The 16,143-nt window shown below is 39.1% G+C and overlaps 1 protein-coding gene across 1 annotated transcript in view; it reads right to left on the bottom strand.

The window, feature by feature from the left end:
• Nucleotides 1–16,143, bottom strand: part of ush2a (Usher syndrome 2A (autosomal recessive, mild)) — a 220,544-nt gene that overhangs the window by 159,271 nt on the left and 45,130 nt on the right. Inside the window, exons 13-19 of the mRNA XM_085452171.1 lie at nt 9,233–9,428; nt 8,066–8,196; nt 7,428–7,635; nt 4,408–4,691; nt 3,813–4,038; nt 3,519–3,656; nt 994–1,174 (exon numbers count right to left, since the gene is read on the bottom strand). Coding sequence (XP_085308297.1) covers nt 994–1,174; nt 3,519–3,656; nt 3,813–4,038; nt 4,408–4,691; nt 7,428–7,635; nt 8,066–8,196; nt 9,233–9,428 — 1,364 coding nt within the window. The remainder of the gene's footprint in view (nt 1–993; nt 1,175–3,518; nt 3,657–3,812; nt 4,039–4,407; nt 4,692–7,427; nt 7,636–8,065; nt 8,197–9,232; nt 9,429–16,143) is intronic.

Genomic DNA, 16,143 nt, shown 5'->3' with positions numbered 1-16,143 from the left:
GAGTTTTGGATTGTTCTTTAAGAATCAAGGGGAACTATTTCTGAAGACTACTTCAAAAAAAAAAAAAATCCAAGAAGTCTTGCTTAAGAGCATCCATATTTAAACACATGTAAAAATACATGTGTTACTTGATATTTATCAAGTGGAGAGACCAGCAGAAGATTAACGAGTATTAACTCATGACTTGGCTAGTCTTTTTTTTCTCTACAAGTGTGATACGGAAAAAAAACAAACAACCAGCAACCAAACAACACCAGTTTAAATGATAATTCTGGATTTTGTTCATTAATGCCATTTGCAAAATCTGTCTGAGCATCTCTGATTTTCTTTTCGCATCGCTGATATTACCCACTCAACTCACATCACCAACCCTGCTTTTCTCTCTTATGTTTTATTAGTCAAGTCTTTTCTTCCATGTGATTTTCTTTTCAAGTGTCCTTGCAAAGTAAACTCTATTACTGTTGCTTTTCCTCCCTCCATCGTCCGATCCCTCTCTACTGTGAGGAGATCTCAGCCACAGCCTGATCTCATCCTTTAATGTTTTAACACTGGAGAATACAGCAATCAGGCAAGGTCAGCTAACACACACACAAACACATACATACTGGATCACTAGTCAAACAGTTTGCGCACCATCTATCTGCTGTGACACCCTGTCGAGAGGACCGGATGTGCATGTGCGTACCACCATCACATGGAGGTTAAGTGTAAAGTAACATTTGTGTATAAGTGTTTGAGGTGTGTGTGTGTGTGTGTGTGTGTGTGTGTGTGTGTGTGTGTGTGTGTGTGTGTGTGTGCGTGCAAGACAGCCCGCAGGTAGAGACATGAGCGGTAAAGGTCAAAGCAGCTCTTAACTCATGTAAGTCATATGTCTGCCTAGCAATCTGTAAACTGTCTTCACAGACACTGCATCTGCTGTTGTGTTTGAATTTGTGCATGAGATGTGTGTGTTTATACAAGTGGTGCAATTAATAGAAACAAACTTATACTTACGTGCCCAGACCAGGGTTGAATCCAAAAAACATCTCACGACACTGGTCACAACGTCGGCCTCCCACTGAGGGATGGGCACACACACACTGTCCAGTCTGGCTTTCACAACTGCGATGCAAAGCTCCAATGGGGTGGCAGTCACATTCCAAACATGTATCCTGATCCGGAGAAAAGTAGTAGCCTGCGAAAAGATAAGTATAACATAAAGTAATGAGCATGCAATTAATTATACACTGCAGTCTTTTGATATGAGTCTGACAGCTCAAGGGTCATTTCCTTAATAAGAATAATAAACAAAACTGAGAATAAGAAACTTCATTTATCCTAAAAGTTTGTTGAGACTTACAGCAGTCAAGATATAACTCATTGATACAATAACTAAAAGACCAAAATAGATAAAGGTAAAAAAATTATACTAAAAAAGGAAACGTATTTAAACACAACAAAGTGGAACAAAGCGTGAAATACATGCAGTGGACCAGTGTGTCTATTACATGCTTTCCTGTGATATCTGTGCAGGCTTACCTGTTGTTCCTAGAATATTTAAAAGGCAGAGCCTTAAGTTTTCAGGCCCCTCTTCAATGGAACCAGCTTCCAGTTCTCTCTACTTTTAAGATCAGGCTTAAAACTTTCATTTTTGCTAAAGCATATAGTTAGAGCTGGATCAGATGACCCTGAATCCTCCCTTAGTTATGTTGCAATAGGTGTAGGCTGCTGGGGGATTCCCATGATTCACTGAGTATTTCTTCTTCAGTCACCCTTCTCACTTACTATGTGTTAATAGACCTCTCTGCATTGAATCATACTTGTTATTAATCTCTGGCTCCACAGCATGCCTTTTATCCCGTCTTCCTTCTCTCTTCCCAACCTGTCGTTGAAGATGGCCCCGCCCCTCCCTGAGCCTGGTTCTGCCGGAGGTTTCCTCCTGTTAAAAGGGAGTTTTTCCTTCCCACAGTTACCAAAGTGCTTGCTCATAAGGCGTCATATGATTGTTAGTTTTCTTTCAGTATGTATTATTGTAGGGTCTACCTTAAAATATAAAGCACCTTGAGGTGACTGTTGTTGTGATTTTTGTGCTGTATAAATAAAATTGAATTGAATTGAATATTGGGTTGAAATATGATACAATGTAGAGGTTAAATCTAAAATGAATGCAGTTATTGTGGTATGAGATGGCAAAGATTTTCTGGATTTGTCCTATTGGCGGTGTAATTGAACGCATCCCTGTTGATATTATTTTTCAAACATTTCATATTCCTCATGATGATTGCCTTAACAGCTCCTGTGCTGGAACCCCAGTCGGTCCCTAGGCGGTATAATAGTCCATGGACTCAGCTATTGATCAGCTATTCAGCTACTGCTGCCACAAATGTAATGTAAACAGAAATGTAAAAAAATATTTAGCTTCTTTATTCTTTGCTTAATTTTCTTTTTACTTTTTTGAAAATCCACATGATAATGTTTGATGTTTTATAAAACATCATCAACATTTGTCATTCTAAGACCAGGATCTGCTATTGGAAGATTTAACTTCAAGCATTCATGTTATATTGCATCGAAAATAATTAATCCAGACCTTTATCGCCTTTTATTTGTTTCCCAAAAGTTTTTTGATAGAGAGATACTCCGGTGAGAAACAGAAACAGACAATGGTAGAAACCCTGTAAGAGCACAATTGTCTGTTGCATATGCCAAACAATGTCAACTGTGATTCTTTTTTTTTTCAGAACTACACTAATGACATCAAAATTTCATTGATTTTGAGCACAACTGCTATCATTTTGAAATAACCACTTGGTGCCACTGCTAATAACTAAACTGAGCCACCGTTTGTCATTTATTTGTAATAATATTTAACACAAAACCAATAACTGTGTCTGAGGTTGCATTAAGCACTAAGGTTCCAAATCACAAATCAATTCAGTTTATTTTTCTCAAGGCCGGCCAGATGATAAACAAATTAGATATTCTATTTAGCCACTTGGGCAAGAAATACTGAATGGCTGCCATGAGTTGGCAGTTAAGGAAATTAAAACAGTCAGCTTGCAGGAATGGAAGCGGAAATGCATTGAAATATCAGCATGATCAGACATTATAGCACAATTATACATCTGTTTCCTTATACCCACAAAGAATGTGACAGCTTCTATCTTTATGTCTACTTTATTATCTATTTATTCATTATTTTTACACATTTTAATCAACACATCAATTCCCAACTTGTCATTGTAAAATGATATGAAGGCTCTTCTTCTTCACTGACACTATACGTAAACTGCAACCTCTTGTCCTGCAACACTAACCCAAACAGGTGCACAACTGAAGGATGCTTTTTCCTTCATTTTATTCGCTGTGATGCTTATGGTTGATTCCTGGCAGAGAGTGGCTGAAAAACGCAAAAGCTTTAGACCGGAAACACCCATCCCCCCTTTTCAAAATTCAGAGTCATTTTATTGGTGAACTTTTATGCTACAGTTATTTGTGAAAGTTTCTTATCATTTTTTCATCCCTTCTTTTGAACTCACCAGGTCGGCAGCTACTGCAGTCCTTTCCATAGCGTGTTGGGATACAAACACATTGACCTGTGGCACTGTCGCAGACTGACCCGCTGACTGTTCCTTTAGGGTGACACATACAGGGTACACAGCCGTGGGACAAGCCCTCTAATAGGACACAAAACAAAATCAGTAGGGCTGAATGAATTTGCACTTTTTAAATAATTTGTTAACAATTTTGTTTCATTTGAGTGTTTTATTATTGAGTGAAAAATAAATGTGTAACTAATCATGGATTTAAGTTGCAGTTTGGGGTTCTCTTACTCTCAACGTCTAAAGTCTGGTTATAGTAGTTGTGAGCACAGTTGGTGCACTGCACTCCCTCTACTCCCTCCTTGCATGGGCACTGTCCGGTCTGCATATCACACACACCCCCTGAAACCGTTCCACTGATGTCACACACACACGGCAGACAGCCCAGAGAGTTTCGCTGCTCCAGGGTGTGAAAATTATGACGGCAAGAATCACAGCGACGGCCTTCAACATGTTCCTGAAGAAAGAAAGATGGAACAAATGTGGAAAGAAAAGATTTCATACTAAACTTGTAACTTAAAGTATCAGGATTGGACAAAAAATTTGCCAGGAGCCAAGGATTAAACCGGTCTGTCTGACTACACACACACACACACACACACACACACACACACACACACACACACACACACACACACTAGCAATAATGCATTTTTTTCCTTTTTGTGCTTCTATCATTTAATCTATATTAGTATTATATTAATAATCAGAAGATCAAAGCAGAACATTTTACAACAGAAAATACTGAATTTTAACTCCAATTTGTGCTTTATTTCCATTTTTATGGAAGTCAGTGTCTAAAACATTGTAAAAATGTCATACATGCCTTACACACACACTGCCCTGTGTAAGGATCACAGTCTGTCCCGGGTACTGTCCCCTCCTGTGAGCAGTCGCAGGGGGCACAAGATCCTTCCAGGTTCAAACCAAACAGGCCTCTACCGCATGAGTCACATCGCAGGCCACCGACGCCAGGTTTGCACTCACACTGGCCCCCCTCAGGTTCACAGAATGGACTGAGGGAACCCAGAGGGTCACAGTCACATGGCATGCAGCCGTCTGGGTGGGAAAGGTTCCAATAACCAAACTCACAGCGGTCACATGAAAGGCCTGCGATGAAAACAGGAGTGAGAAAGGGAGATAAAGAAAGAAAAATGGGAAACAAGAAAAAAAATTGATGATCGCTTGTTCACCAACTAGCAGTTAGCACTCCTCTGTTTGCAGACCTTTGTATGAGAGAGTAAGTGTATGTGTCTGTCTAAGCGAGAGAGAGCAAGAGAAATGGTGGGTGAGTGTATAAAACTGCCATCATTAGGGCCAGGCCCTCTACATATGATGGATCACTTACCTAAGGCCAAACACTTAATTTTACTGAGCAGAAAATAAATAAATTAAGCAACTACAAGAAAAGAATGAAGGGGGGAAAAATAGGAAATGGAAGGATGGATATGAAAAATAATTTTAAAAATATGATCTTTTGTAAAACAGGAAAAGTTGAGTTATCTTTAAAGGCCAAAAAGAGCTATAGAGTAACATATGCAAAATTAACATTTCAGTTTAGTTATTAGTCTTAATTAACTTTCAACTTGATTAGGTCAGCATTTCATTACACCATTATTAAATATTACTCCTTTCACTCTTTTGCAGTTTATTACTGCATATAATAATTACAAATACTAGTAAACACAAAGTCCATACATTTGCATGTTTTTATAGAAAAAACAATCTTAGGCTATACGACTAGTTAAACTATGCAGTGTGTGCATGCAGGGCTTATTTGAATACGCCATACGTATTCCATGACAGGCAATCTGTCCCTAAATGGATGCTCGGGGGCAAAGCAGTCACCATAGCCGTTTATAAGGGAGCGGGTGTTCATATGTGGGTGGGTATGAAAGTGTGTGCGCACACACACATTAATAATAACATACCTGTACATCTGTGTTAATGTGTGTGCGTGTGTGGGGCCTATTCTGTGTGGGGTAGACACTTGGCATTTCCCCTGGTCTGCCCATTTTAATGATTTTATAGATATGAATATATCTCTCTCCATATATCATATTTTACAGTAGTGAAATGAAGATATGTGTCAGTGTGTGTAGAGTACAAATGTCCAACTGAGTGTATTAGCAGGTAAATATGCAGGCTGGCAGACTGATGGTTAGAAACCTAACAATGATTTGATATATTGTACTCAAGGTAGATTTCCCCCCAAAAATGATATAATTTATAACGAATCATACACTTACAACAAAAACATCACTTACAAAGTGTTCTCTTTTAGAGCAGTGACCTGACCAACTCACCATTTACGAATCATATTTTCGCAATTAGACTTTTGATAAACAAACAGAAAAAAGGGGGGCAAAAAGAGATCAATAAAAGGGACCGAAAAGTGAGAACATTGGAGAACAGCCTGTGTTAGAAGATATTAGATCAGAACAGAAAGGATGTAATTTTGTTCTGAGGTGTCCACGTGTGCATATGTGTGTGTGTGTTGTTCGGGACATGGCCAGCCCTTTTATCAGTAGCCAGCTGGTTAACAGGCTCATGCATCACCATTTCAAACACTATTATGTACACACTGCACTCTGGCACCTTGTTATGAGTGTGCATGTGTTTCTGCATGTGTGTATCTGAGTCTCCGTGCACACATTTCAATTCCGTCCTTCTGAAGCTTGCCTGCCATTGCTCTACTCAAAGTATCAGCTTGGCGATAATAAATTGCCATAATCAAATCTCATTTCTGAAAAATACCTGTGGGAGCAACCAAACAAACAAGGACAGAAAAAAACCCTAAATGGGTCTTGTAAGAAGGAGTGTGAAAAATACAAGGGGCTGCAGCAGTTTGTTTTAATCAACTTGGCATTGAATTAGAGATTTAAATACCAGCTTAGTCCTTGATGGGTTGCGTGTGTACACACACACACACACACACACACACACACACACACACACACACACACACACTCTTACAATTTACAATACATAGCTAAGCAAAGACAAAAGTGCATGAACACATTCATACATTTTTTTTAAACATACACATAAACACAAACAAACACACACTTATACACATGCCCGCACTCACACACGCAATGTGGACCCTTGATAGCAAGGCTTAGCAATAACCACGATGCGTTGAGTTGAGGAGCGTTGGCCGGTTTTGCATTTCATATGAGCCTGGTCTTCAAAGACACACAGGGGAGAGAGTGAAACCATTTATCACAAAGAGAAGCACGACGGCTGGAAGCACCGCCAGCAGAAAAGCCTGTTTATTTTGGCTGCCACAACAGTTTGGGATATGAGTGTGTGTGTGTGTGTGTGTGTTCATCAGTGTGCATGTTTTTCATCTGGACCCAGTATCCCCACTTTTTTTGCTTTTGCGTACACCTCAATGAGCACTCCTATGTACGCTGCTACTGGACAATTAAATAACCATTGGAATAACAAAAACTCAAAAAGTTATTAACAAAAAGTTATTAAGGAGATTTTGTGAAAAAATTTTTTTTTTTTAGCCGATGTGATTTGCTGTTGTGTTAACATACCAAGGTCAAACGATAGCTGATCTTACCCTTTTCAGCGTATTATCTTAACTCAACATTCAACTTCAATGCTTGACTTTCAGGAAAAGGATCTCGGAATCTAGGAAGATGCCTAAAAAACTCATGTTTTACACCTACATATAAAGAGTGCTGTTGAAAGAAGCAGCTCCAACAGTCTCCTTTGACAGATGCACACACAAACAACTTTAAACGCAAGATTTTGATTTCTTTCAAAAACAAGACCTTCACCATTTACACCTGTAAAAACTAAGCTTTCTTCAGTGGTTTGAGATCTTTTTACCTGTGACATGGGGTTTACAATGGCACTGTCCTGTGTAACGGTTGCAGCTGGAAACTGCCCCTGTAGAGGTTCTCATGACACCCATGCCATTGCAGTTACAGGAACTGCAACCATTTGGATTTGAGGCTGTGAGACCAAACCAACCAGGCAAACAGTCTGCACACTGACGGCCTGTTACTGCAGCTTTACAGTGACACTGACCTCCTATCTGAAAGTGACAAACGGAGAAAGAGGGAAAGATTTTAATCATAGATTAACGTGGTAAAGCGGTATTTTACTTTCTTCTTCTTTTCTAATTTTTCTAATAAAAATGTGAATATAAAATAATAAAATGTAAGTATTCTGAGATTATAAACGTGAAAGTTACGCATTTCAAAACAGAGTCAAAGAACCATATCTCTTCACTTTGCACAGACGGATCATGGTTGAAGTGAATTTGTCCATTGCGTTGTATTTGCTGACGCTTAAAAGGTATCACCAATAGCATGCTATTTCCTTAACAGCAATCATAATAGGTGTTGCAATGTTTATTGTAAAATTACTACTTCAAAGAGTGTATTTATAATTACAATAGTCTTAATATACACATCCTGTATTGATTATTAAGATCGTTCTATATTGAATGTAATGGTGTCTACCTGCACACAGTCCATTCTGCCGTTGACCGTTCCAGCAGTGTAACAGTCACAAGGCTGGCACACATCAACTGAAGTGGGATCACAGTCCTCGAGCCTGAAAAACCCACTTATACACTGCTCACAGTTCTTACCTGATAGGAAACATGGAGAAACAAGGCGATAAAGGGTGAAAAAAAGTCAATAGATAGAAATCACACAGAGCACAAAAGAGATACCTCTGCTGAAAATGTCCAGTTTAACCATAATTGTTTAAATGGTAAGATGCTTTTTAGCCTGACGAAAAAATATAACTACTGCATGATTGAATTTACACATAGGAGGGATTTGAGGCTATAAGTCCGAACCAAAAGGGATAAGAACGATTAAATTTACCAGTGTCTTTACGTTTATTAGTATCTATAAGGACAAAAACAAAGTGGAATTTAAGACAGCCCATGCAAATTAGTAAAATGCATCGACATGAAGAAAACACAGTGAAATGACCTCAGTAAACAAATTCCAGATGACTTCTCAGTATTAATCAATAGTTTTAGGTATTGAATACAACATTAATTTCCTTTTATTTATTATTTATTTATTTTTCAAGAGAATAAAGCAGAGTATGCTTTAGGTTATCACTGGAGTCATCTGATTATACAACTCTAATGTAACAAAAGACACGAGAGTTAGATTGTTTTACTGTTACAACAAATTGTGGGTTACTCATTTACACTCGCCTTAGCTCTGCTCAGATTAGGCTATGTAATTAAACAACATCAACATAATGCACTTGAAGGGTGTTTCTACAATCTTTTCCTCACTTTTTAAATCTACTATGGGCATGGGAAAGTCATTTTCCCAAGGGGCCACGTTAGAAACTGGGACTCGTGGAGGACCACACCAATAATCTTATAAAGAGATGTAAAGAGATAAATATTGAGAAGAACTGAGTTCAACTTATTGCAGTGGCCCTTCACAACACTCAGAGTGTCTTATCTCATCTTTTGGTAAAATTAACTGGGTTTTCAATATCTGCATTTGTAAATGTTTCATTGATTCGTTTATATTGGAGAGAAGACTGGGAGAAAGACCTGTGGTAGACATGCACCAAACAGCATTGGGGTGGATTCAAACCTAGGCCTCTGCATTAGCCATATAGCATATAATTTGCCTTTGCTAAATCTGTACCTGTGGTGTTGTGCATGCAGTTGTCGCAGACACCTCCTCCTCCTCGATAATGCTCATCTGGATGGTCATCAGCTAAGGCATCATAATGACAGGAGAGGGCGTGGCTGTGACACTGACAAGGTCGGCAGTTCATAGGTTGGAGCTGATCACCTGACCTGAATGGCTTGTCATTGTAGAGTGGTGCACAGCTTTCGCACTGTGAAAAACAATTACATTGCGTAAATATATATGGATGTACATTTTTTATTTGTGTACGGTGACATACTTTAAACTGTACATATAAGTAATATAATACATTTAATATCATACCCATGTAAAAAAATTATTTATTAACAGAAACTTAAAACCTACACAGCTGTCATAGCGTGAAAATACAAAATACATAAAACAAACTAAAACAAAACAAAACTGTACAGAAAAATCATCCCAGAAAAAGTGAAATGTTTGCTTTTATAAAACAAAGAGTGATATCAGGATGGTAAAAACTGGAGAAATAAATGAGCAAGTGGAGAAAATGTAAAAAAACTGTAAAATCGAAGGCCCACTGAAATTTTTAATCTAACGAGAGAAGAATAATACACATAATGGCACATAATACTGATGTATTCTCTGCTATATTAGAAATAAAAACACTACATTCAACCACACACACACACACGCAGAGAGCATAGGGAAATCACTGCTACTAATGAGGAATGACTTGTAACTGCCAGCGCTCTCTCAGAGTCCCACTTTCATGTCAAAATAAACATACCAAGGTGTGTGTGGTTGTATGTGTGTGTGTGTGTGATAAAATATGCATTTTTTTGTAGCAGAGTGCAGCAGAGGCGAGAAGCAGCAAGTACAAGCCCTTTGATTTTGTTCAGCAGTCAGTACAAATTATAGTGGACAAGGGGGGCTTCAAATGGTGGGATTAAAAATGTATTAAAAAACACAGGAGTTCCTCCCATGTGTGACACATGCAGACCTGCACTGGTCCTATTATGTATGACACACAGAGGAGGAGGGAAGCCAGGGGAAGCGAGAGGGAGGGGGAGAGAGTAGATCAAAATGGGGAAAGAGGTTCCTATTTCGTGCTGCATGCGAGAGAACGGAGTACAAGTAAAAAGGAACCGAAAAACTGATGGAAACAGAAGAGGAAGCAAAGGCCAGAAATAATCCATAAGCAGGGGACAATGTGGGGCACAAAAGGAGACAAAAAACAAAAAGCAATGGATACATGAATAAAATTAATGCCAGCATAATTACAACATGCACAAGGTCCGCACAAGGATCCACTTATCAAAAAAGTGCTTTGTAGTTCTGCTGTGGTCTGCACCCTTGCAGTTTGGTATTTTTATATTTAGTCATTAAATTTTTAGATTACATCTAACAATTAAAACAAATAAATGTTTGCAGTCAGCATCAAGAGGACTGCTGACTGCTTGATTGGCTGATTATTAGCACAACTTAGTGAAACAGCAAGAAAATTCTCTTGAAATGCGATGTATGCATTCAAGCATCAACACAGAAACAACAAGAGACAAAAAGAAACAAGTCTACAAAGACAGACAGAGACACAACTACACACAGGCAGGGGCACGTCTTGGGACACATAATTCCACAGGAGCACTGAGCTGTTTGCATGTTCCTGTTTGTTCTGTCACTCTGCCTGCTCATCTGTCTGCCATGCTGTTTGGCCTGAGGTCTATCTGATGTCTTACCTACAATAAGTTCCCTCCTGTACGTCTGTCCATGCTTTTTTTTCCTCTTTCTGCCCATCTGTCTGTGCTTTTCTGCCGGTCTATCAGCATCTCTATGCCCCAAACCGTTTCACATATCAAAGGTACTTTTCTTTCTGCACTCCAAATAGAAAAACCTCACTACATCTCACTCTTCGTCTTATCCGCTGGGGATAAGTCCAAGAGCGGGAGTTTTCCACTCTTCTATCACTCTTTCATTCCTCTTTTTGCCTCCTCTAGCTCTGTGTCTCCTCTATCTTCCCACACTTCCTTCCTTCATTTCCCCTCTATCTGAAAAACAAATCACTCTGTACATCTCTCCCTGCTTCCCACCTCTCCGATTCCTCTCTCCCTTCCCCCTGTCTCTACTGTCCCCCAACTGCTTGTTCTCATAGCCACAGTGAGTATGTGAGCAGGAAATATTACCATACCAAATGAAAGGGGGAGTTTTTCTTTCTTCTCTTTTCTTTTCATTCAACATTGCGTTACCTTCTCTCTCTCCCTGCCTGCTAATTAGTTGAGGGACTGGTGTTTGGCAGTTAAAAGAAGAGCGCAAACGCTCATTCTCTTCCTCATACAAAAGGTTTTGATGGCGCTCCATCATCTGCACACAGTACTCACAGCAAAAAAAAGAACAGCACATAAGTAAAACTGAGTTTAAGTTCCTTTAATTCTATTTGCTTTAATCTTCTGCACATAGTCGCTGCACTGTGAACCCAAAACAACAGAAAAAAGTTATTTACTAAGCTAATTTTTGAGTTTGGCATTTCTGTCAGTGACTCTTTAATGTCACTGTTTTTCTTTTTCAACAGTTTCATGACAGAACATTTATTCTTAATGCAAAAAGAAAAAACAGAGTTAAGCTAAGGGGTGCGCGTGTGTGAGTATGAATGAATGTGTGTGTTTTGGACTGTGAAGCCAAGGAGAGGATAACATCTTATTTTCACTCTTGAATGTTTGGACAAAACCTGCTGAGTGAGGAGACTACTCTAATGGATGTGTGGACATTTAGATGGCCTGTCATAGGCAACTGTGTATGTGTGTGTGTGTGTGTGTGTGTGTGTGTGTGTGTGTGTGTGTGTGTGTAGGCTAGTGTGTGTCTATATGTGTATGTGTAAAGCTGCTGGGACAACTCATCTTATCCTAAATGCCATGACCAATTTCACGCTCTCACTGGAAAGGTCGTGGCACTGGCTTGTGTATGTGTGAGCAAATTTGTGTGTACATATCCACGTTGTGTGTATCTAAAGTTAACCCAGTTAACCCCTGTGCAGGTGAAAATCTGCTGCTGAGGCACACTTGAGCCACAGAGATCCTGGACAATGCCACTTAATGTCACTAGCCATCAATATCTCTCAGACACATGGATAGAAACAGAAAAACATGTTCAATGTCCAATTCAGAGGGCACATATTATATATAAATACAAAACAATTTTACAGTTTCCAGGATGGCAACTTCTATTCTAATCACAGTTTTTCTACTACAAAAATTATGTTTGAGCATATCCTGCAACAGAACAATCTAGGTCGCAGGTTGATGATTGATTTCGTAATAATTTCATCACATCTATAGCTGTATGGCTTGAGAAAAGAGAAGAGCGCTGAGCTGTTAACCGATCACCACATAGGGATACATAGTTGGACCAGTGGCAGTGTAAGATGTCAATTGGCTTGGTATAGACAAATATATTATAGAGCATCTGGCAAAAAGCCTGATCCAAGACATCTTCAACATTCATCCAAAAAAGCAGAATTTCAACATCACACTGAGGGATGTTTTGGGGCTGTTCTAGTTGATGTGCCACTGCAACATTTTGTGGAAGTTTGGGACAGTGCTTAGATTCATTAGGATCAATTTTCATCTTGGGCATGAAACACTGCTCCAATGGATATTCAAGGGAAGAACATATGTACCTGTGTTTTGTGGACTTGGAAAACGTTTTTGACCTCATTTCTTGGGGTCTTATGTGAGGAGTGCTTAGGAAGAATTGGGTACTGGGCCCATTGCAATGGGGATATTTCAGTTCCTGTATATGTTCCGTAAGAAACTGGTTTGCGTCGCTGGACTCATTTCCAGTGGGTCTTGGACTCTGCCAGGGATGCTCCTATCCACTAAGTTATTACTTTTTATGGACAGAGTTTCTAGGTGCAGTGAAGAGGTGGACAGTGTCCAGTTTGGTTGCCTTAGGATCTTGTTTCTGCTTTTTGCAGATGATGTGTGTGTGTGTGTGTTTTAGATTCATCAATTGACATCTTGCACCTTTCATTGGGGCAATTTGCAGCTGAGTGTGAAATGGATAGGATGAGAATTAGCAGTTTCAAGTCTGAGGCCACAGTTCTCGGTCACAAAAGAGTAGAGTGTCCAATCTTGGTTTGGAATGAGAAGCTGCCCCAAGTGGAAGTATCTCTGAACTTTGTTCACAAGTGAGGATAGAAAGGAGCAGATACTGAGACAGAGGGTGCAGAACCTGCAGTAATGCAGAAGGTCTTGATGGGTGGGCACAGGGAGGTCTAGGCGTCTCAACTCAGATTGCTGCCTCCAAATAAAATGGATAGATGCAAGGATGGATGAACTACTACTCTGCACTGTGATCACCTTTTACCAGGTCCTAACTGTATTCAAAAAATATGTAGAGGGGGGTAAAAACTAATTGTTAAAGAACATTTTCTTTAACTCTTCCAAGACACACACACATGCACACAGTCACAAAGTTAGTTCACTTGTCCTGAATCAAGTTCGATTTAACTTTCCCTCATGATTTCAGGTGCCAATAAAAGAGGACGGTTCAGACAAAATAAATGTGCAAAAATTGAATTTGGAGTTCAAGAACCATTAACTGACACAGGCATTTTGCAAGTTAAAACCGAGTAATCTGATGTACAATGCAGTATATGGTATAACTTTCAGATGTGATGGAATCCATCAGTTATGTAGACAAACAGAGACAGAGTGACAGAATGAGAGATCAAGTCTGACACAGAGTGCACATAAGAAAGAATCAAAAGGAGAGTGCATGTGTGTCCGTTAGTGCGCACAAGTGTTTAAGTGTGTGTGTGTGAGATGGAGAAAGAGTTTAAGTGTGCTTTCTAAGGCCCCTGTTGATCATCTTGACACATGTCTGAGCATTTCTGTCACTTTAATGTCACTGTGGAAATTCTGCAGATTAGTACAACATCCGTCATGGTGCTAGCCCGATCCAAGTCAACAGAACGCATGCAATATTAAACGCTAATATTCCCCACAGCCTTTTATGCTCCAATATTACAGAGACAGAAGAAAGGCCCTGAATATTCACTCAGAGAGATGACATGGACAGGTTCGGGAAAAAAGAAAGTGCACACAGGCTCACACACAAAAAATGACTCTATAAAGACACGTGCACATATTACACACTAATGTATTTCACAGAAGTGTAGCTTCTGTAGAGATTAATTTACATAAAATATATCCATGCTTATTCCACTACATCTCTCCAACACAAAAGAAGTAATGTATGTACGAGAGAAAAGGAAAGAAGCAGCTTGGGAGGATGGATCAACCTGAGACAGGAAGAAAAAAAGGAGGAAATACAGAATGAAAAATGAAAAACAGAGCCAAATAGGAATGAATTAAATACTTAAAAAGTGAGGCAATAAAGAGTGAGAGGGAATAGAAAAAAAACAGCTGAGTGAAATGAAGCGAAATACAAACAGAAAAAGAAAGAGAACTGATTAGAGATGCATGCTGAGGGAATGTAATTGTTCTAGTCGATTTGAGACATTATTTAAAGTGAGACCCGAGAGAGAAAGACAGAGTGTGTGAGAGAGGGAGCGATCGACAAAGAGAAGAGGGCGGAGGTGGGACAGGGACCTAAGAGTGGAACGACAAATGTGGTGTATAAAATAGAGAAAAGGAGAAAAAAAAGGGGGAAATTTTTTGTCATAGTCTGAAGATTATGACTGAAGTTTAGTTTCTGTGTGTGTGTGTGTGTGTGTGTGTGTGTGTGTGTGTGTGTAGAGCACTTTCTGTGATAACTTTTATTTTAGTGTGAGGTTCATGTAAGAGTAAAATTATTAAATACATGCGTGTGTGTGTAGGAGGCTGTCTGTTATTTTTAACAGCTGCTAGCTGACAGCTGTGCGTCTCCATGCAAAAACTAATGCACAGACACAGGTGTATGAATGATACATAAGTAGTGAATAATGCAGGCTGTCCTGTGCTACAGTGAGGTGAAGCCGTCATATCGAACATTTCACTGCAGACTACAAGGGGTTTTTCTTAGGGTGATGCCTACTACTACCTTACAAGTTGTATTAGCTTCCAGTCAAACTAACATCTGGTCACACAGTGATGGTTTAGGTCAAACTACTCCTTCTGTTACCAGTGTGTGAATACTCACAAGGTACTTTTGGTTTCACCTTAAATGATTGGCAACTATAACCAGAAACTCTACAGACTGCAAAAAAGACTCTACATTTTACTTAACAACTTATGTAGCAACTACCCAGCTAACTGCTGCAAGTAGCATTCCAGTAATTCACATACACATAAAACCATTTTCTCTAAAATTTTATGAAAACAACTTTAGGCAGACTTTAGGTCCATTTGTTTTAGTGGATATAAATGAATACACAGTTTAATCAGTTTAATCATAATCACAGAAACTAAACTTCTGTCATAATCTTCAGACTATAATTATTGATAAAGGCAATTCTCCATTACATATGGTGATGAAATGAAAACGTTTCTAAATTAACTTAAATATCAAATGAGTTTTATCAATCATCACTATTAGCATTGTGGTCAGCATTTAAACAAGCTGGATTTCATTTCAGGCATGCATACTAACATTTGGATCTCATCTGTTCCTTTTCTACTTGTTATCCACTTTTGGTCTAATTTTCTGTCATGAAAATCATGAGTTGTTAAGCACTGACTGCTGACCGTTGCTGCCTGGTTTTGCATGATTCCAAAAACAAGATGGCTTACTCAACAATTTTCTGAGAAAGATGAAAAAGCTCAACAGTCCCTCCAAACCTCTTAAAAACCATTAGAATAAATATAATCAAGATGGAAAGAAAAGTGTTCAAATAAATACTTGTGCTACGGTAGGCGCGCGCGCGTGTGTGTGTGTGTGTGTGTGTGTGCGTGCTTACGTACATCTTTGTATAATTTATTAAAGAAGTTCTTTGTCATTAAGAAGGAAAG

Source organism: Copadichromis virginalis, linkage group LG1 (assembly GCF_057382275.1).
Source record: "Copadichromis virginalis isolate Kocher_CV1m ecotype Utaka linkage group LG1, C_Virginalis_male_GT1.1, whole genome shotgun sequence".
NCBI classification, from domain to species: Eukaryota; Metazoa; Chordata; class Actinopteri; order Cichliformes; family Cichlidae; genus Copadichromis; species Copadichromis virginalis.
The sequence above is the reverse complement of the archived record's forward strand: the minus strand, read 5'-3'. Positions and strand labels throughout refer to the sequence as shown.